At 40.4% G+C, this 23731-nt stretch overlaps 1 protein-coding gene across 3 annotated transcripts in view; it reads left to right on the top strand.

Moving 5' to 3' along the window:
* Positions 1–23731, top strand: part of LOC126457481 (myeloid leukemia factor) — a 133426-nt gene that overhangs the window by 102501 nt on the left and 7194 nt on the right. The window contains exon 7 of one of the 3 annotated variants that reach the window (XM_050093776.1): positions 15786–15835. The exons of the other annotated variants lie outside the window; for them this stretch is intronic. Coding sequence (XP_049949733.1) covers positions 15786–15804 — 19 coding nt within the window. The 3' untranslated portion in view covers positions 15805–15835. The remainder of the gene's footprint in view (positions 1–15785; positions 15836–23731) is intronic. 3 annotated transcript variants of the gene reach the window in all.

Below are 23731 nucleotides of genomic sequence, written 5' to 3'. Positions count from 1 at the left end.
ATTAATTGACACTACTAAATTCCTGGGGCTCATTAGATAGGAAGCTCTCTTGGTCCTCCCATGTGTCTTACCTGGCAGCCCACTGTACGTGGTCCCTCAATGTCCTGTGTGTCCTCAATGGTACTTCCTGGGGTGCCAATTGAAGCACCCTCCTCCGTTTGTACTGGTCCCATGTCCGTTCGAAACTGGACTATGGGTGCTTTGTTTATGCTTCTGCATGCTCATTTCTTACACTCTCTCAACACTATCTGCCATTGTGGCATGCGTTTGGCCATGGGTGTCTTTTAGATCACCCCGGTTGAGTGTCTGTATGCTGAAGCTGCTGAATTACCACTGTCCTAACGCCGTGACTTCCTCCTCGGCAGGTACACATGCAGTTTGTTTGCCATGCGTGGCCACCCCTCCTTGTCTCCTTCTTTGATGATTTCTTTGACTGTCAGTGTGGTGCTTCTCCCTCTTCTCTGTTACCTCCAGGAATCCGCTTTCCACCACTTGCTATGGTGCCTTAACTTCACACTACCTGCACTTTCCCAGTGGGTGCAAACCCTTTACCATCTCTCACTTTACCTTTCCAGATGATATTTAAAGATCAGCAGCATGTTTCTGCGCAGAGTGCGATTGAGACTGTGTTGTGGACACTCTCACTGCCACAATGTTTTCAGGTGTCCTCACACTTTCAGGTCAGCCAGTGGGTTTTCTAGGAAGTGCACAGCCTTTTACCCTAACATGATAAATTCATTTCCTAACAGTATTAGCATGTGGAACCCTGTCACGAAGATTGAAACCAAACTGCCCTAAAAGTGCTCTGCATCTTTGCCATGCTATAATTGTTTTTAAAGAATGTTTCTGCGACAAAACTTCATGCTCACCAGACCATGGCATGGTGACTACTAAAATGGCAACATCTGCCCCTACCTAACACCACTATCCCCACTTCACTACTGCACCTGTGCGCACTTCAGTGATTGTTTGAAACTAGGGAGTACATTCTGCTGCACCTAGTATAAGAGTTCAGGAGAGTTCTGGAAACATCACAGAAATTTCATCCGTTGCCTTTAGGGAGTCTTCATCAAAAGTTTCCTCGCACCACTTAAACTCATTCTGTTCATAAAACTCCCGCTGTTTTGATTCACAAAAAAATTTTGGTAGCTATTCCTTCTGCAAGTAGGAAGTGGATCTCAACACATGAATTGTGCTTGATGGTACTTCTTACCAACATCTTTCACACAACAGGTCACATCATCATCATCAGTTTACATACTTACCATGTCGCTGTACTGATCACTCTGATCAGGGGAACCCCTCTACCACTCGGTGTTGCCAACTCCCAAAAAACAATAGTCTGTTAGTCGCTGTACACTTACCTTCTGAATGTGCCTTGTATAACATTAATATTTTGGCCAGATATTTAACATCAACAAAGAATTTTATAGTTTTGATTAGCAGAATATGTTAAAATAAACATTTCTCAAGGAGCCTATTGTTTAACACAGGCACAGTGTGATGTGGAACTGACACTGTGTTCTGTTACAAACTCTTGAAGTGAAATATTGGCTGTAATTTTAAGTCAAGGTTAGACTTTCAGCAGGATCTTAAAATTACTAGCCTAACACAATAAATTAACCTGCTTTGCGAGCAAATGGAAGATAAATGTGAGGACAAAGAAGCTATATTTCATATTATCTGGCCAGTATAAACAAAAACTGAAATTTTAGCTTGTTATTGTAGGAGATAATTTCTTCACCCTGACATATTTCAGAGGAAGGACCGTATTTACTTGAGTATAAAGAAACCCTGACTAAGGCTCCTTTGGAAAAACGTGTTCGTAACATATTCTGACTAAACAAAATTTCAATGACTGTTACTGAACTAAGGCACCTTATCTGCCTAAAAAGCTCATGTAACACACATTCTAAACTTGTCCATTCATTGATTGTCTCTATTTTGCTAATACAAGGAAAAATGAACAAAAAGAAATTGTTTACATTAATTTTAATCTTCATCCCCTTTTTTGTTTAGTTAGCCTGTTGTCTGTGGTATCACTATTTCAAACTGTCATAATCCTAACAGGACAGCTGTGACACTTATATCTTCTTTGTCACAAATATTTTGTGATTTCTGAAATTGTAATTAATGTGGGACCTCAGAATGCAGGTTTTTTTCCCCCTGAATGAATAGCGAATTTTGCTTCTCAGAGTATTAAAACGTGTCTTGCTCCCAAACATTTCATCTGCCTGCCACTCTCTTGTCAGTTGTAGAGAAGTAGCAGCTGACACATCATTCCCAACATACCTCACGACAGTGTTGACAGCATTGCTTCACAAAACACTATGTGCACCACTAGCTCCAATCTAGACTTTTACAATCACCTGCAGAAATGTGTGCTTTTGTTGACTATTTGTCCAAATCTAAAGTCGGTTTGGTTCAGAGTAAAAAATGGATTCGAAACGTGGTAGATGATCATAAAAAGTCGAAGTATGCAATGTAGATGTCCATGGTTGCTGGCATGGTGAAGTTTGCTGCCTACGCCACACCGTCCCTCCCCACACACAATGTAGTTATCACTTCTGCTAGGGTGCAGGTCGTACATAACAGCGGCAGCTTCTATATAAATAAAAGATTGCAGTCACGATTCAGTCCAGTACTTGAACTTTCGCTCATTCTGATCTAGTGACGTTTCTTGTACTATCTCCACAATTGGTTTTCCACCATAATTTATTCTTGCAATAACAATTGCTTTCAGTTTAATGTGACTTTTATTTGTTAAACATTTAATTCTGGATTAATTTTCTTTCCCATTTCATCTGAATACAACCATCTTATTCTAAAGGTGGCAACATTTTCCCCTGGTGTTGTAAGGCATGAACAGTGATAGAATTTCTCATTTGACAAGCCATCTGTTAAATCATTAATTTCTCGTAACCAAATAAAATATTGAATTGGTTTCAGAATCTAGTAATCTATTATGAGGGAAAGATTTTTGCCTTTGAATGTTTCCCTTACGTAAAAAGTAATATGAATTTCTGTATACGGTAGCTGTAGAAGTACAAGAACTTGTATTGCAGAACTGTTCAAATGCAACAAAAGTTTGTTAGTTCGTGCACTTCAGTGCTATTTCTTTGGGTTTTTCGTAAAAACTTTCAGTTTTTTAAGCAGAGCATTAGATTGTTGTAGTGGCTAGTTCATAGTTTCTTCACTATCCCTTGCACTAGCACCGTGCATCAAATGTCACGATTGTTCGAGCAAGATCAATCCTGCATCGAGCACTCAGGCCTATCAGGAAATCTAGAGCTTATTCAAATGTAGTTATTGTGTGATAAATCCTACCTCTGGAATCCTTAAAAATAAATTTGTACGAATCCTCACTGACCAAAGTTTCATCTGTAAATGTAAAAGGACTCCCTATAATCAGCCGTTAAACAATGGAAAAGTTGAACTCAGCAGTAGTAGTTTAATCTGTGACTATAAGATGACCCCGTATTTTTAGATTGATGAATCTGTGGAAAAAAAACCTCGTCTTATCAGGTAAAAATGGTAAATAATAGAAATAATTAGTTTGTAATTGCATAACAACTGAGTTGACATAATTCTAAAATTCTAAGCAGAGAGAGACAGAATGGCTGTCCAGTACATACCTCCTGGAGACAAGAAGTTTAGTATTGCTGACACACACACACACACACACACACACACACACACACACACACACACAAAGTAAAGGCTATGACGATTTCATTCCTTTGGAAGCTATTAGTTCCTCCCTCGAGTAGAAGGGGGGGGGGGGGGGGGAGGTAGAAAGGAAATGCATGTCAGTCAAACCCTAGAATGAAAGGGTATCACACATTGTGAGGACTCATTTCTCCGTGAAAAAGAACCAATAGTTTCGAAAAGCAGTATAGTGTTCCCGCAGTTTTGTGTGTGTCTGTTGGTGGTATTCAACATTTCATCTTACGAAAGAAAGCACTGGACTGCTATCCTGTCTCATAAATTATTAGGTTTTACCATTGAATTTTGTTACGAAATATGAACAATAATGTGCATTAGACGCAAATCAAAGGCCAGAAGACGTGTTTAACTCCTAAGTGTTTGCTGGCTCGGGACCTTAAAAAGACTATAGTTCACACTAAGAAGGGTTGGATGATCCACTTCTAATGACCTTGCTATTGAAGATTTTTAAACAAACAAGGAATTGACCAGTTACTACAAAGACAGTTTTTATAACAATGAAAGCAATCAGTTATTGACAAACCAAAAAATTACTAACCAAGTGGCAGCAGAACTCGCACGTAAGACAGTTCTAATTGGCAAGGTTTCAGAGCCATTGGCTCCTTCGGGTAGAAGGGTTGAAGGTGAAGGAGGGGTGAAGGAAAAGGACTGGCTAGGCAAAGCAGTAGATTTTGGGAAAGTCACCCAGAACTCTGGGTCAGGGGAGACTTACCACACAGGATGAGAAGGAAAGACTGATTGTTGGGGAGTGCACGAAACAAGGTTTGAAAACCTGAGAGCTTAAAGGTGGAAGACATGGAAATATGCATGACAGAGATAATGATTAAACATCATGCATGAGTAAATAGCTAAGTGCATTGCATGTAATAGAGGTGGGAGCGAGGCAGTGATAAATAGACAAGTAAGACAATAAAAGATGAAGAAAACTAAAACGAAGTGAAGGAAAGAGTGATTACTGTGAAGAAATGCTGAGATGGAAAAAATTAACGTAAATTAAGACCAGACGGATAGTGACAACCAAGGACCTGTTGTGGTCTTGGTTCCCACCTGCAGAGTTATGAGAAACTGCTGTCTGGGGGGAAGAAGCCAGATGGCACGTGTGATGAAACAGGCACCGTAGTCAAGATTATCATGTTGTAGAGCATGCTCTGCAGTAGGATACTTCCAGCTGCCACTATACATCCTCTGCCTGTGCCTATTCATCATAATTGATAATGTGGTGGTACTCATACTAATGCAGGCCGAACAGTGTTTACATAAAAGCTGGTATAAGATGTGTGGCGTTTCACAGGTGGCTCTCCCTTTGATAGTACGTGTTTTTCCAGTTACAGGGCTGCTATAGGTGGTGGTAGGAGGGCGCATAGGCAAGTCCTGCAGTGGGAATGGTCACAGGGGTAGGAGCCATACAGTAGGGAGATGGGTGCCAAAGGAGCAAAGGGTCTGACAAGAATATTGTGGAGATTGGGAGGGCAACAGAAAACTATTCTAGTTGTGGTGGGCAAAATTACAGACAGAATGGATCTCATTTCAGGGCATCATTTTTAGGAAGTCATGGCTCTGTCAGTGTATCTGCTTAACACATTTCAGATCAGGATAATACGGAGTCGCCGGTGGTGAGCTCCAAAGTTTTTTAAGGGGTCAGCAGTACCAGGATTGGATGTGATGGCCCAGAAAATCTGCTTTTTAACTAAACTAACCCAATCATCCTGGCTGTCTTATAGTTGCTGGCTTCAGTGCACCCACTGAACATATATCTTCTTTAGCTGATCAACACTTGCAACCCATAGTACAAACACTCCCCTCCCACATCAAAGATACCAACCATTTCATCTGAATGTCCCACTCCCACCACATATCTTGCTGGTCACCATTGATGCCACTTCCCTGTATACTAACATTCCCCATGTACATGGTCTGTCTGCTGCCGAACATTTCGTCAGTCAGCTTCCACCCAATTCCAAACCTACGATAATCCTTCCTACTTACCTTAATCAACTTTCTTCTTACCAACTACTTCACCTTTTAGGGGCAGACGTACAAACACATCAGGGGTGCAGCCATGGGAACCAGGATGTCTCCTTCCTACGCAAATGATGCATCGTGACTCGCTTGGAGGTCACTTTCCTGGGATCCATAAGTCTTCAGCCCCGGGTTTGGTTTAGATACATTGATGATATTTTTACCACATGGAATTGTGAGGCTGACATGCTAAAATTCCTGGAATCCCTGAAGACCTTCTCCCAATTTCACATGGTCCTGTTTCGAATCCCACGCCACTTTCGTCGATGTTGATCTCTTCGTCACCAAAGGCTAGTTACACACTTCTGCCTACATTACTGTCTACATTAAACCTACCAACATACAGTACTTACATTTGGCAGTTGCCATCCTTTCCCTATCAAACATTCCCTCACATACAGCCTTTGCATCTGAGTTAAAGATACTTGTTTGGATGCAGATTCTTTACGGCATCACACCACCATTCTCATCTCAGCCTTCACGGGATGTAATTACCCCACCAGCCTAGTTAAAAAGCAGATTTCCCAGGCCATCACATCCAATCCTGGTATTGTTGATTCCTCCAAAAAAAAAAACAAATTTGGAGCATACCACTGGTGACTCAGTTTTATTCTGGTCTGGAATGTGTTTATCAGCTACTTCAACAGGGCCATGACTTCCTAAAATCATGCCCTGTAATTAGATCTATTCTGTCTGAAATTTTGTGCACCTCAACTGGAATAGTTCTGTTACCCTCCCAATCTCGACAATATTCTTGACAGACTGTATCCTCCTTTGGCACCCATCTCCCTTCCATATGGCTCCTACCCCTGTATTGTCCCCTCTGCAAGACCTGCCCTGTGCACCCTCCTACCACCACGTATAGCAGCCCTGTAACTGGAAAACCCATACAATCAAAGGGATAGCCACCTGTGAAGCGACTCTTGTATACCAGCTGTTACGTAAACACTGTTTGACCTACATTGGCACAACTACCACCAAATTATCAATTAGGCTGAATAGGCAGAGGTTGTATAGTGGCAGCTCACAATATCCTACTGCAGAGCGTGCTCTACAACATGACAATCATGACCACAGTGCCTGTTTCGCCACCCGTGCCATCTGCCTTCTTCCCCCAGACAGCAGTTTCTCAGAACTCTGCAGGTGGGAACTAAGACCACAACAGGTCATTGCCCCCCCCCCCCCCCCCCCCCCCCCGCCACCCACCTGGCCTTAATTTATGTTAATTTTTTCCATCTCGGCATTTCTTCACAGTAACCACTCTTTCCTTCACTCCATTTTAGTTTCCTACCTCCTTCATTGTGTTACCTGTCTATTTTTCACCCCCCCCCCCCCCCCCCCAACCTGTTACATGCAATGCACTTAGCTATTAACTCATGCATGGTGTTTAAGCAGTAATCTATGTCTGCATAATACCCTGTCTTCCACTTTTAAGCTCGTCTGCAGGTCGTGGTCTTGTGGCTAGAATTGTTGCCTCTGGATGATGGGGTCCTGGGTTCGATTCCTGGCCGGTTTGGGATTTTCTCTGCCCAGTGACTGGGTGTTTGTGTTATCATCATCATCATCATTTGTGACAGTGGCTAGATTACTCTGTGAAAAAAAGGTATGTGTAAAAATTGGGACATGTACGGGTGCTGATGACTGCACAGTTGAGCGCCCCACGGACCAAATATCATAGTCAACCTTTAAGCTCTCAAATTTTCAAACCTCGTGTGATGCAGTCCCCAACAATCAATTTTTCCTTCTTATCCCATGTGGTAAGTCTCCCTGATCTGCGTTTCTGGATGACCTACCCCTTTTCCTAGACCTCTTCAGTCCTTTTCCTTCACCCCTCTTCCTTCCCCTTCAACCTTTCTGCCCGAAGGAAGAGCCACTGACTGACAGCTTGCCAGTTACAACTGTCTTTCATGTGTGTGTTCTGCTGCCACTTGGTGAGTAGATTTGTTGTCTATCCAATTAAATTATTAAGACTGTTTTTAGATAGAATTTACCTGTATAAAATTTGCAAGCATTTCATGAACATCATGTACTTATAATTTGGAAAAAAAACCTGATTTTCCACATTTCCATTCCTACTCCATTTGTCAGATAGGGTGCTGCAAACATATGCTATTTTATGGGCTGCTTCTGTTATTGAATAATACTCTGAAATAAAACCAACAGAGCAATATGTTGTTCTTAATTTTAACTGTTTGGGAATGAAAACCAAATATTTTCACAATAGCATTATTGTGAAGTATATTGCCTTTTGGAATGGAATGCCTTTATAGTTAAAGCATATGTAACATAAAGAGCTACATGCTGCTTTGTAACAAATTTGACATAAGACATGTAAGTAACATGACATTAACTTTCTGTGCTATTTTACTTATTTGAGAGTGATATGCAGCTTAAGTTACAAGCAAGCATTTGTTATTCGTCTGTTTCCATTTTTGTGAAAAATCATTCTGTATATCTTACTTAAAGTGAAAGTGTGTGCATGCTTGATTCCACCAGAGATCATAAATTGCAGATAGTCAATCAGTAACATGTTTTGACTTCATGGAAACAAAAATACAATTTTTAAGCAGTGCGGTCTTTCAAAAAACATTCAGGAAATTAGCATTCCATGGGGAAGGATCAGTAATGTTGCTTCAGAGACCATACTCTGCACTCAAGAAACTTGTAATTGACAGGCTTCGTAATTGCAGTTCTCATTGGGCATTTTTAACTTAGTAACTGCAACATATGTATGCTTCCATATCACATTTCAATTCGAAGCTACTCTTCAGGACAACAGCAGATGCATTTGAACTTACTTCTAATGCAGTATTTAATGGTGAGTCAAGTTGTCTGCATATTGGCTTAATGCATTTTGAAAAGTGACAACTTCACCAAGTACACATGATAGTTGACTGTACAACGTAATGATCACAGAATCGGTAATTAATTTGATGACTTCACATACTGTGTTCGTGTCATTCATTGATATGGAACTATTGGCATTAACTAGTAGAACGAAAGCTGGTTTTGTTTATACATTGTGAGGCAACAACTGTCAAGAACTTTTGGGTTAGGTTATCAGATGTAACACTTCATAATGTTTTCTGAGTCAACATGTTGCACAAAGTATTCAGCAGAGAGAGTGTGGCCAACAAAAATGTTATACTAATGTGGGAGGTGAGCCAATCCAGTACCTTGAAGCACACTGTCATAAGAACTTGTTATTGTAGAATGAGGGTTACAAGACATGTATTACTGGATCAGATTTAAAAACTGAAACAACATTTATTGTTGTGGAGCGAAAAATTTTGCAAGCGATATCACTGTAAGCATCTTAACGTAAATGGGGTCAGCTACAAATAACAGATGAATCGCAGTAAGATGACTACGGTTTGAGTTGCATAGTTTTGCCATCCGTACTGTTCACTGTGTAAGACTACTCAAGTTTGGCAGTCAACAGTTGTGATGCTGTTTATTAGGTAAGCCCATTTACCACGGCAAGCTCTACCATGTAGGATGGAAAAATCAGTTTTCAATTGTCCTTAGACCAAAAACTGCATAAAAAGCAAAATTACATCAATTCCCAATTGTCATGAGGCTGGTGAAAGACATTCAGTATGTTGCCCACTGTCTCCAGCCACAAGTTGAAATCAAGAAACAGCATGTTCCACAAGAGATAGGAGTTTCTCGGGGGTCACATTTAGAATGCATTGTGCAGTGTGTGTCTTCAGTTAAACTATTTTTGAAATTGGAGCACTGAACACATCTTTCAAGTAACCCCACAGCCAGAAGTCACACGAATTAAGATAGTCATCTAGATTGCTGGGCTGTAGGGAAATGACTGATAATTCTAGCATTTCCGATACACCTCTGCAGCTGTCACTTCACTGGCTGTGCAATGCGAGGAAGATGCGAAGCACACATTCATACTGTGAAAGGGTTGGAATGATGTGGTGTGCAAAATACTCTCAAAGCATTTACCAGTGGCAGTACGGGTAACAGGACCCGCAGGACTCGTCTCTTCAGAAAAAATACAGCCCTACGACACACAATGCCATCAACCTGTGCCACACAGTCAGCTGTGCACAATGAAGTGCTATTAGTTGATGTGCTTGCAAGCTTTCTGTTAACTATATTCTGCCTATTGACATGTCCTTGGAAGTGGAAATAGGTATCACCTGTCAACAGGATGTTCCATGGTCATACATTTTCTACTTATATGCAATCAATAAATTCAAGAGTGAATGTTTGTCTTGCTGACATGTCAGCAGCAAAAGAACCTATCTGGTAGGATTTTGTAATCATTTTCTCCAAACCCTTAGCAAACACTGTACCAGTGCCTTTTTTTTATACTTTGAGTATCCGGAATTTTGGTGGTACCACTGTGCCTTTTCAGAACGTTGAAAGAATGGGACCTCTCCTAAAGTTGGCATCACCACCACCAGCAGCAATCGTCCTTGGGAGTGGGGCAGAAGGGTGAAACATGAAACATAAAGAAATGCCATTCATTAGCAGTCCCCAGTCCTTGGTCACGACACTATTCCAAATATGAGGAATGTCTGAAAAGTCCGTGCAAAGTCTGAGAGATGGCACCAACGGCGAGTATCGAAGTCATGTTTAGTTAGTAGCATCTTTGGAAAGAGTGCACGCCAAGTTTCATCCATATTGGTCTATTTCTTTGTGTTTGGCATTTGTGTGAATCAAGGAAGTCAAGTGATTGTCAAAAAATGGACAAAAAAGGATTTCATGTGTGATTAAACATTACTTTATGAAAGGCAAAACACCTCAGGAAACTGAAGAGAAACTTGATAAATAATATGGTGACTGCATCTTCGATTAGAACAATTTATAAGTGGTTTCAAAATTTTCGCAGTGTCCATATGGGCACAAGTGATGCTGAACGTTCTGGACACCCTGTGGAGGTTACAACTTCAGTTAAAGTGCGTGAGATTGCTAGTGCTGAGGGCATCTCAAATGAACGGGTACATAATATTTTGTATAAACATTTGGACATGAGAAAGCTATCCGCAAGATGGGTTCTGCGATTGCTCTAGCTTGACCAAAAGCAGAATCATGTGAAGTGTTGCAAGGATGATTTGCAGCTGTTCAGGAAGGATCCACAGTACTTAAAGTGTCGTTTCGTCACAGTGGATGAAACATGGATACATTACTATATTCTTGAGACCAAACAACACTCTAACAGTGGGTTACCATGGGAGGATCCGCACAAGAAAAGGCGAAGACCATTCCTTCGGCCGGAAAGGTTAAGGCGACTGTCTTTTTGGGATTCGCAAGGGATAATCCTCATAAACTATCTGGAGAAGGGTAAAACTATTACAGATGCATATTATTCATCATTATTGGACTGTTTAAACTCAGCTGCAAGAAAAACGCTGGCGATTGGACCACAAAAAAGTCCTTTTCCATCACAACAATGCACCTCAGCAGGTGTGGTCACAAAATTAATGGAAATAGGATTCCGACTTGTTTCACATCCCCCGTATTCTCCAGACTTGGCTCCCTCGGACTACTATTTGTTCCCTAATTTGGAGAAATGGCTGGCGGGACAAAGATTTTATTCAAACGAGGTGGTGATTGCAGCAATTAATAGCTGTTTTGTAGACAGTTCCTATTATTCGGAAAGGATCAACAAATGAGAACAGCGTTGGATGAAGTGTATAAGTCTAAAAGGAGACTGTCGAAAAATAAAAAAGGTCTACCCAAACATGTAAGTAGTTTTTATTTTTGCATGGACTTTTCAAACCCCCCTCGTACAGGTGTCAGTGTTGTGCTAATGGCAGTCTGTGGAAGGGATGGTAATTTCCTAGTTCGGTTGCTGCTAGTCTCTGACCAGTGGTAAAAGATGACACAGGCTGCAGGGAGTCTGTTACCTGTTCCAAATTGCAGGCACAGATCTGAACAGGTCGCAGTGTGCTTGGTGCAGTATACAGTGGTCCTTCCTTGGGTAGTCTGAAGTCACGGGATACCTGTCAGTATTCTCAGACCACCTTTCTTCTGGCATAGTACAGCAACTCGACAGGGCATGAACTCAACAAGTAATCAGAAGGCCCTGGCAGAAATATTGTGCAATACTGCTTCAGTAGCCATCCATAATTGTGAAAGTGTTGCTGTGCAAGATTTTGTGCACAAACTGACCTCTTCGTTATGTCCCATAAATGTTCAATGGGATTCATGTGGGGCAATTGAGGTGTCCATATCATTCACTTGAATTGTCCAGAATGTTCTTCAAACCAGTCAAGCATGAAAGTCAGCAGGTGGTCTCAAAGTAGTCAAACACAAACATTGCCAGTTGGTGATCATTTTGCTTGGGCCAGAGGACCCAATCCGTTCTATGTAAATGCAGCAAACACCATTCTGGAACATCTGGAGCAAAACCAGCTTGTACAGTGCTTTGTTAACAACCTAGGCTCATGGCTATGTGGGGCCGCACCACACTCGAACCCTACCAACAACACTTAGCAACTGGAACTGGGTCTCATCTAACCAGACGCCATTTCTCCAGTCGCCCAGGGCCCAACCAATATGGTCACTAGCCCAGGAGAGACGATGCAGGTGATGTTGTGCTGTTAGAAAAGGCATTTGCTTGGATCCTCTGCTGCCATATTCCATTAATGCCAAATTCCTCCCCACTGTCCTAATGTATACGTCCATTGTCTATTCGACATTGATTTCTATTGTTACTTCACACAGTGTTGCTTGTCTCTTAGCATTGACAACTCTACGCAAATGCCACTGTTCAGTCATTAAGTGAAGGTCGTCTGCCATTGCAATGTCTTTAGTGAGAGGTAATCCCTGAAGTTTGGTATTCTCAACAAACTCTTGACACTTAGGATCTTGGAATATTGAATTTCGTAAGGATTTCTGAAATGGAATGCCCTATCATCTAGCTCCAACTACCATTCCGCATTCGAAGTCTGTTAGTTCCCATTGTGTGGCTGTAATCACGTCAGAAATCTTTTCACATAAATCACCTGAATAAAAATGACAGCTTCACTGATGCCCTGTCCTTTTATACCTCTTGTATATGATACTACAGCCATTTGTATATGTGCATATTGCTATACCATGACTTTTGTCATCTCAGTTTCCTTCGTAATCCCCTTTATTACTCCACATTATTTCTGGTTTCTCTTTATAACAATCTCATTCTGTCCTTATCCTTTTCCTCTGTTGTTAAACTAAAATCTTCAGCTATGCATTCCCGAACTCCTGTGCTTCTCATGGCTGTTGTTTCTTCTGCAGCATCCTTAATGGCTCTTTCAATCCTGTGCCTCCTTTCACCTACTGTCTGACTCTTCAGTACACAGTTCCCTACTTCATTTAGTTGGTATTTTTATTTTATTTTTCCTATATTCTGGTTCGACATGTTTTCTTTCTATCTTTCTTATTAACTATCGATATTTTATCAAGATTGATGTTACCACAAAATGATTCATCACAATTTGGTTTTCTGTAGCTCAGTATGCCTAAGACTGAGGAGTAACTCCACTTCTACATATAACTCTGCAAACCACTGTGAAGTGAATGGCAGAAGGTATCTCCCATTGTACCAGTTATGGGGTTTCTTCCCATTCCATACACACATGGAATGCAGGAAGAATGATGGCACTAATCATTCTAATCTTACTCTCACATTCATTATTTAAATAATAAGTGAGGGATTATAGTATATTCCTAGAGTTATCATTTAAAGTGAGATCTTGAAACTTCATTAAGACTTTCTTGTGATAGTTTACATCTGTCTTGGTATTCCATTTCAGTTCCTTTAGTATCTCTGTGACACTGCCAGGAATCATACCAACCTGTGACCAGTCATGCTGCCCTTTATTAGTGTTTCTTCCCATTCCATTTCACATCCCCACAGTTACACCCTGGTATTTGTATGAGTCGGTCACTTCTGACAGTGACTCATTGATATTAACAGTCATAGCATACTATGTTTTTCTCATTTTGTAAAGTGCACAGTTTTAAGTTTCTGAGCATTTAAAACAAGTTGCCAATCTTTGGACCACTTGGAAATCTTATCGACACCTGACTAAAGTTATGAAGCTTCTTTCAGGCAGTACTGAGTTGTAGACAACTGCATCATCTGCAAAAAGTGTGGGGTTACTGTTAATATTGTCTGCAAGGTCATTGATATACAACATGAACAGCAAGGATCCCAACATACTTCCCTGGGACACACCCAGAGTTACTTCTACATCTGGCGATGGCCCTTCATCAAAGAGAACATGCTGCATCCTACCTACTAAAAAGTCCTCAATCTAGTCACAAATTTCAATTGATACCCCATATGCTGGAACTTTCGACAAATAAGCATAGGTGTGTACTGAGTCAAATGCCTTTTGGAAATCAAGAAATACTGAATCTGACTGCCTTGAGCCAAACTTCCAGCATGCAATGTGAGAAAAGTAGGAGTTGGTTTTCATATAATCGATGATTTCGGAATCCATGCTGGTTGGCATTGAGGTGTCCTTCACCATGTCCTTCAGTGATCACACGTCATCAGAGGCTTTTCATGTCACTTGTGTGTCCTACCAAGGCTGGAATAAAACAAAACACAGTCAACACTAATACACTCTGGTTGTCATTCCGTCTGTCACAGAGAATTGCAGGTATGTACACGTACAAAGCTACATTGACCGCTCGCTGTGCCTTCTGGGTGCTGCACTTTGTCAAACAGTGTATAATGCTTAAAGTAAAGTCACACTCACTCTCTCTCTCTCTCTCTCTCTCTCTCTCTCTCTCTCTCTCTCTCTCTCTCTCTCTCTCTCTCCCCCCCCCCCTCTCTCTCCCCCCCCTCTCTCTCCCCCCCCTCTCTCTCCCCCCCCCCCTCTCTCTCCCCCCCCCCTCTCTCTCCCCCCCCTCTCTCTCCCCCCCCTCTCTCTCCCCCCCTCTCTCTCCCCCCCTCTCTCTCCCCCCCCCCTCTCTCTCCCCCCCCCTCTCTCTCCCCCCCCCTCTCTCTCCCCCCCCCCCTCTCTCTCCCCCCCCCTCCCCCTCTCCCCAAGGCCAGTTTTAACAATCCTCAATTTGATGAAATTGTTTTATTTGGATGGAGGAAGATATAGTGATATAGTTCAAAACAAATAGATGAAAAATAAGATTGTTTTGCTGTAGCCAGAGACCAGTTATATTAGTAGAGGATCTGTCAGAGGAAGAATTTCAGGAAAATTGTGATGGGGACCTTTCTGCTTCTGCAAGAAAGTACTTAGTGTTGGTTTAAATCAAATGTGTTCAAAGTGCTGATAAAAATATTTAGATCCCAACATTGAATTTAAATTTTGCAGACTTTCTTTTTATGCCTGTCAAAAGCAGTTCATGTGTGGAAGTTTAAACCCTGGAATTTAGTTTTATGTGAAGATTCTCTTGTTACAGAGATCCATAATATTATTCCTATGTAATCAAGTTCTCTTACAGTTAATTACTGTTTAAAAAACCACACAGAATTATTTGATTTTGTGAGATGAAATGAAACATACTGCAGACTTCATTTAGTGCAACAAAATAAACGAGGAGTATTTAAACAATATTTGCATAATTATAAAATAAATATTATGTAACCGACATTAAAAATTTCAATTTATTTGCGCCTTAAATCTCAGTTTAAACTACGGGTCCCATAGAGCCCATCTCATGGTATATGTTGCAGAGAAGTTGTCTCAAGAGTTCAACATTAATCACTTCTATCCAGTATTGTACTGTCTTGATACAATGTCTCATTGCCAAAATATGGTTAAGGGTACAATAATTGCGGATATATGTAATGAGGAAGTCAAGACGTGAGATATTTCTATTTGAGGTTGGTAGATTTTTTTCCATCTGGCACTGCATTGGTGCTTTTGATGTTTTATATTATTTTATTAAAGAGAGATTGCAAAAAATCAAAAAGATATGTGAAACAAACAGTTAGGATAACTTCAGCTCTTTGGAAAAGTAACCAATTTTTTCACTCTTTCATTTAAATATCTGTTCATTTATCCTTGTAATTCAAAATTTTATTTCTATCTTTACATTTCTTTTGATGTTTCGCTTTTCAGGTACAACAGAAAGTATTGATAAACATAAATATTCGCACGATTAAGCCCATGTAAGTAGCTCAGGCTAAGCTTGAGTATGTTACATATGACTTAACACTTGCTAAGGCCCGTTGTTGAGAGAGTCATTTTTTCTAAGAATGTCATGAGAACTAATGTTTGTCATTAACCAATTGTCTCTCTTTGTGGTGTAATAATAATGTATATCTTAAACTAAATCCACTGCAGTTTTGTGTGTCTTTTCTTAAAAATTACAGCCTGTACAAATAGTATGCTTATACAACCAGCAGAAGTTGGGTTGAATGCGATTTGCCTTTTAGTATGAAGTCTTGTAAGCCTAATGATAGTTCACTAACTATTTAAATAATGAACACCATATAAGATCAATTGCACCAATATTGAGCAGTGTATAATTGTCACACAAATGTTTGTACACACACACACACACACACACACACACACACACACACACACACATACGTCTTTGTTCTGCTTTTAACAATGTTGTGAACAGGACCAGAGCTCATTCTTCACTTTTTTGGTTCTTCAATATCCTACGTATCTGTAAAGTGAAACAAACATGAGTCTGTAAAGTGGTGTGCATTACAGCATTGTCTATGACTTTTTTTGTCAGTGTCTCCGTGTCCCACATAATCTGTAAAGCAATAAAACATGACAAAGAAAATTTGCTCATATCTGTATCATATAAATGAAAGAGCAGCCCAAAATAAAACTTAAATATTTAACAAGCAAAAAGGCAAAATTTTGTAACCTTCATCCAGTTACTGCTCAAAGTCTAATTCATATGACTACAAATGCATGCTTTTACTATGTCATCTTTCATGCATGCACTTTGTTTTTGTGAGGATACATTTCAGATGCCACAGATTACCAATATCCAGTGATATATTTGGATATGTTGCAGTACATTAATGAATAATCAGTTTCGAAAATTTAAGTATGTAGATGGCACCTTGGTTAGCTGCTGTAATATACAAGGTGTCTTCTGGCAGTGTATGCTAATGGACTCTGCTAGACTAAATTTTTCTACTGTTTGGCGAAGGATTGTTTCTGTCATGCTGATATATTATCTCATGATTGATTTTTTTATAATACATATCATTGTTACATGATAACCAGTAAGGCTGTAGTAAAACACATCGCTTAAGAGTATCATATAAATGATTAACATATTGCCATAATTTTCACTGAGAAGTGTATAGGCAAATAAGCAAGAGAGGGCATTGCTATGGTTTAGGACAAACCCTTCAGAGCTGACTGAATACATATGCGTATATATCAAATTAGTCACTCCCAGGAGAGACTATGCTAATATCATGTAAACATCACCTCTAGTCTTGATAATGGCCTCAGTTATGTGAGAAGGAGTGTCCACAAATTTCTTCATGTGCGTAACATGTAACTGAATTCACTTTGATGATTGTCCTGGAGAGCTACCAAAATGTGTGGATGTTGAGTCCTATATTTCACTTGCGTTTCAGATAGTAACAGACATGCTCTGTGAGATTAAGGTAAGGTGAAATAGCAACCAGTCGAAGGGCAATAGAGAAAGCGATTATTTGTCGGATTAAGAAATTTGCAAGCAGTTTTGCGGATGTAGCTGTTGTCAGCATGAAAAATGGGATTGTCCACAGCATACTTATCATTTAAATGGAGAAGAAAAGGCAACTACTTGTTTGCTGAGAATATTAAAATACACATCCTGCCTAATGTTTGCATTAGCCTTAATGTATAAAGCCCAAATGATAGTAGGAGAAACATCATGAAACACCTATGAACTTATCATCTTCATCACATGGCTTAAGTGCCACATTGGGTTGTTGGTGCAGTAGATACCGTGCATGATTTGAAAAGAGGAAAAATTGTGACAGTCAGACCCTACTACTATCTTCCACTCAACTACTGTGCTGTTTCTTCATTGTTGGGCCTGTTGAGACAGTGTATGTGCCACCATATACAGTAGTCTGTAATGAGCTAACAGACTGTGCTAGCAGTTCCATTTGTGATCACTTGGAAGCTAGTTAGCTGCATTCAGTGACAGTCCATACACAGCTCTCCAAAGTTGGAGGAGGTGGTTAATATTTTGTCTGGTGAGCTTAACAAGTCTGTCTGCCTGCCTTTGCCCCTGCTGAAGAAGCCCACTTCATCAACTGAAAAGATATCTTTCCAAAAGCAAATTTCTTCAGTCGGCACATGTTGCTGTTGCACGCGTATGCGCGCGCGCACACACACACACACACACACACACACACACACACACACACACTGAAAATATGGTATTCAAGGCAAAAAAAATTATGTATTTCTCTTGTTCAACAAGGAAGTTACAGCTAATATGTCTCAATTAAAGATTGGTAGAATGTTGAGAAAAAATGAACAGTGGACAAAACAGCTTATCTGGGAGACCAGGTTGGGAGTGTTTTGAAAATGTTACTGCCAGTGGCACAGGCACACAGTTACCATCTCAAGCTCCACAAAATTGTATGAAATTTGGAAACCTGCTCCCTGGTTCCCTCTAAACTTGTATGTTCCCCAAGTCATTGAGAAGTTTCTGTAGACGCTTGTGAATTACATAATGCAATCAGTTCTTACTATTCACTTCAAGGGAGTGGGGTGGGGGATAGCAAGTACTAGTTAGTGTAGTGACTTCTTATATTTGCCCAGATGGTCACCTATAGATCAGATGATATTATGATAAATGCATTTAACATACGTTCCATGCAGAGAGTTACTTGTGCTGAGAGTACCATTGATTGTAATTGAGATTGGCACCTGAACTATCGTTTGACAGTTAACTCAGTACAGTTATATAGGAGCAATACAGTCACCATTCTTTTGAGCTTTCTCATACCTCTCAGTACAAAATGGTGTTTCAATATACATGAAATTACATATTCAGTGGGATTTCAATTAGCTTTATGGTCTAGGGGTCACCCATTTCTGCACTGGAAATCTTGCTGTTTTATCAGCTTATTTGCCAGCAAACAGTTGGACATTGTTTCATGCTAATAAAAGAAGATTAGTTATTACTCACTTTATTGTTCAATACAGTATACACCTCATTGCTGTAGCCCCAGTCACCCAGTTGCTATGAAGGCTGTAGTACAATCTGCTATCGTCAGTGGTAGACTGTGTTGCTAGATATCACTGTCAGTCAGCATCGACAGCTGACTGCCACCCTGGCAGGTGTCCACATGCCAATTCAAAGGCGCTTTCCATGGGGCAGATCAAAGAAGGTGTGACTGAGGTGCATGTGTAATTGATTCACATGCCACCCTGAGAATGCTCGGTCCCTCTCTGGTCATTGCCCGAATTGTCCCTTCAGGAGGACCATGGTATTGGATGCCATGAAGTCTGATGATGTGATGTATGTTGATCCTGGCCTGCCGGTTAGGTATGCCCTCTGGCCTGTACAAAGCTGAAGGGTCAAAGCATCTTGAGGCCTGAACTGAAACTGGTGGGAGGACCCATGGCCTACCCATTAGTGGTAGATACATTCCTGGACTTCAGTGTCAGTTAATTGTGGTTGTGGAATTGCTATCATTACACCAGACATACTGTGTATGACTGTCACAGGGTGAAAATGCTGGAACAATCTTAAACAAAATGTTAACAATAAAATAATCAGAGAATTGAGTGCAAATGACAAGAAATTTGCCATCAATTCTAGCCGCACCGTCTGAGGTGCCTTGTCATGGTCCGTGCGGCTCCCCCCCCTCCCCCAAGCCCGAGAGTTTGGTCCCCTAAGACCTTACCACAAATTTGCAAATTTTTCCATCAATCCTACTGATTGACTGTCTAAGCTAGCTGGTCATGTTATTTATCCTGAACTGAGAGAAGGTTTTGCTGAGACACACCAGTTACATTAACTTAATTGGTCCAGTTTATTACAAGTGGTCAACTGTCTCTGGCTCTGCTACATTTGCTTAATTTGCTTGTCAGTAGTTCTAACTGCTCCATCAGGTCACTGATAGGTGTTGTTGCATCCTATCTGTTGCATCTTATTTAACGTTAAGAGGGCAATGAAGGCAGTTTTGTGTGTGCTTGTCTTACAATTTCTCGCTTAGCTCTCTCACAAGTGTTCATGTTGCACTCTTGCTGACCAGCTGTGTCAAAATATTTATGCCTTGCATCTGACTTGGGTTGACACATTCCTACACTGAAGCAGTGCTGGGGTGTGGGTAATGGTAATGAATTCTTATTGATGTGATAAAGTTGAAAGGTGAATTGACCTTCAAAGAGTGAAAGATTTTAATTTTAACACTATGGTAATATTGGCTGGCAGTGTAGTTGGAAAAAAAGTGTAAAATATTGCTGGAATTGCTGTATTAGAATAGCACTCTGTGGTATGTCTGAAACTTGATTTCACATCTTTTGAAGATGAAAAAAAGTTTAACATACTGTAGTTGTAGTTTCAAATGTTGTGAAAACAGATTTGTCATCCATACTTAAATGTAATAATACAGGGTGATTCAGAAAGAATACCACAACTTTAAAAATGTGTATTTAATGAAAGAAACATAATATAACCTTCTGTTATGCATCATTACAAAGAGTATTTAAAAAGGTTTTTTTTTTTTTTCCCCACTCAAAAACAAGTTCAGAGATGTTCAATATGGCCCCCTCCAGACACTCGAGCAATATCAACCCGATACTCCAACTCGTTTCACACTCTCTGTAGCATATCAGGCGTAACAGTTTGGATAGCTGCTGTTATTTCTCGCTTCAAATCATCAATGGTGGCTGGGAGAGGTGGCCGAAGCACCATATCCTTAACATACCCCCATAAGAAAAAATCTCAGGGGGTAAGATCAGGGCTTCTTGGAGGCCAGTGATGAAGTGCTCTGTCACGGGCTGCCTGGCGGCCGATCCATCGCCTCGGGTAGTTGACGTTCAGGTAGTTACGGACAGATAAGTGCCAATGTGGTGGCGCTCCATCCTGCTGAAATATGAATTGTTGTGCTTCTTGTTCGAGCTGAGGGAACAGCCAATCCTCTAACATCTCCAGATACTGTAGTCCAGTTACAGTAGCACCTTCGAAGAAAAAGGGACCAAAAACTTTATTGGCTGAAATGGCACAGAAAACGTTCACCTTAGGCGAGTCACGTTCATACTGAGTTGTTTCCCGCGGATTCTCAGTGCCCCATATACAGACATTGTGACGGTTGACTTTCCCGTTAGTGTGGAAAGTTGCTTCATCACTAAACACAATCTTTGAAACGAAAGATTCATCTGTTTCCATTTGAGCAAGGATAAAATCACAGAAATCGATTCTTTTAATCTTATCAGCTGCAGACAGTGCTTGAACCAATTTCAGACGATAAGGTTTCATAACTAACCTTTTTCATAGGACTCTCCATATAGTTGATTGTGGAATTTGCAGCTCTCTGCTAGCTCTGCAAGTCGATTTTCCTGGGCTGCGAACAAATGCTTGCTGGATGCGTGCTACATTTTCATCACTCGTTCTCGACCGTCCAGAACTTTTCCCTTTGCACAAACACCCATTCTCTGTAAACTGTTTATACCAACGTTTAATACACCACCTATCAGGAGGTTTAACACCATACTTCGTTCGAAATGCACGCTGAACAACTGTCGTCGATTCACTTCTGCCGTACTCAATAACACAAAAAGCTTTCTGTTGAGCGGTCGCCATCTTAGCATCAACTGACGCTGACGCCTAGTCAACAGCGCCTCAAGCGAACAAATGTACAACTAAATGAAACTTTATAGCTCCCTTAATTCGCCGACAGATAGTGCTTAGCTCTGCCTTTTGTCGTTGCAGAGTTTTAAATTCCTAAAGTTGTGGTATTCTTTTTGAATCACCCTGTATATGGAGAAGGAAGTACTTGTAAAGATTGCTTTAGCTAGGTTGGAGAAGTTTTATAATCGGTGAAACAGTAATGACACATCAGATAGTATCTGATGAGTAGTCCCACTTCTATAAACAAGACTTCCTGTGAACACAAATGAATAGTGTGGAAATAGTTTATTGTGGGTAAAATTTAAAAATTTTACTAGTTTGTGAGAAATGTGTGTGTTTAGGTTGCAAGCATTGTTACTCTTAAATTCTGAACTACTGCGTCTTGAAATGAAGAGTGTTTCAAAAAGAATATATGTATTTATATTGAATCTTAAGACAAACAATTCTGAAATTTCAGACACATATTTATGAACTGCTCTTGTTTTAGAGTACAGATATTCAGTATGTCCTCCATCATCAACACGAATAATACTGCATCAGTACTCAAATGCCTCCCACACTCAGGTAAGCACATCCATAGTCAGTGATGTTATGGCAGTACATATAGGGTGTCATAACTCCTCTTGATTCTGTGGTCGTTTGGTGCATAAACATTGTGTGTAATGAAACACCACAGGAAATAGTTGCAGGATGTCAAATGTAGTGACCGTGGAGGCCAGTGGAGAAGTGTTAATGTTCCAGCTGTTTGGTGACCAATCCAGTGACTCGGTCTAGTTTCATTCAGATATTCCTATACATGGTGACTCCATTGAGGGGGTGCTCCATATTTTTAAAAATGAAGCTGTCCTCATTCAGCCTCGGAAGCAACAAGTTTTATAACATAACAAGATATTGTTGGCCGTCAACCTCTTTGCTGGCAGTTTTACTGCAGATTCTCCCATTTCAGAAGGTGTTAATAATGCTAACACAGGAATACCTGACAAATTACTATGTCTTTGTCAGACTGGTCATTGCTTGCATAGGTTGTTTTAAACGATGGTCCCAAACCCTCCTCTGCTCTGGGTGGGTAGTTGCCTTGCTCACACCTTCTTTTATTTATTCTCTTCCCCTCCCCCTCCCAGTTGATTCACTTCTCAAGATCTTTTTGCAGAATAAACATTTTGAATGGTTCCACTTAATGCTTTGCAAGGTTGTAGACCATAGTAAAATATAGTTGATCAGTGTTTAATGTGATTTTATTGTGTGTTTTTGCCCTGCTGCTGCTGTGCATAGATGCCAGAATTATTTCAATCCCTGTGTTACCATATCCTATCCATTTTAGATGTTCAGCTGGTTATTCTTTAGTACTAAAAATTCATTACTTACTCCTTTGCTTCATTTATTCCTGGTAAAGTACCTCAGCCTCTCAGTCATATTTAATTTTTATTGATTTTGTCTGAGATGATGATTGTCAAGGACAGTCTTTACCATTGATGTATGCTTCTCTTCACTTGTTGATGAGTAAACTTGAATAACATTGTGTGAAACAGATGATATTTCACATTGTTCAATTTCATCTTTCCCACATTATTTTTGCACATATTGGTCGTAAAGATTCTCATATTGTACCAAAATATCCTCGGAATTCATATTATTGAGGAAAAGACCTTGTTTCACAAAGCACCTAGCAGAACCAGCGCACGTTGGTCTATCGATTACTCATATGATTTTGAATGCATCCCTGTTGGTTTTTGAACATTTTTGATCTAATTCTAAGTTGATTTCTGAATGAATCGTCAGTTGATTTCTGAATGCGTGCATAGTGTACGTGACGTCTCTGTCAGGGGAATCCCCGTTGCATCTAGAAATAAACTTTCCTGCAGACAAAAGGGGACGTGTCTATACAAGCTGAGCGAATAAAGCCAAAAGGATGAATGATGATTGCTGTTTATGTGGTTGACTGAGTTTGCAAATGATGAGCATTGTTATAATTACTAGCGAATTCCAATGATTCAGACTGGCATAGTGGAAATAAACGACTAACAGATTACGTGTTGTCTTCTCCGTGTATCCAAGAAAATGAAATTTTGACGGAAAATTTTTGGCCAGATTGCTACACCACTAAGGGCCAACTATACAGTCCCTGGCTAGCAGCCGCTAAGTTCTATTCTGGGAGTATCGCGGAAAACGCGTTGTACGAACACGTAATAATGCCTAACCAGAGAATAAATGCAGGGTAATAAAA

The sequence above is a fragment of the Schistocerca serialis genome, chromosome 2, assembly GCF_023864345.2.
Source record: "Schistocerca serialis cubense isolate TAMUIC-IGC-003099 chromosome 2, iqSchSeri2.2, whole genome shotgun sequence".
Classification (NCBI taxonomy): Eukaryota; Metazoa; Arthropoda; class Insecta; order Orthoptera; family Acrididae; genus Schistocerca; species Schistocerca serialis.
Note: the sequence above shows the minus strand (reverse complement) of the source record. Positions and strands in the feature narration are given on the sequence as shown.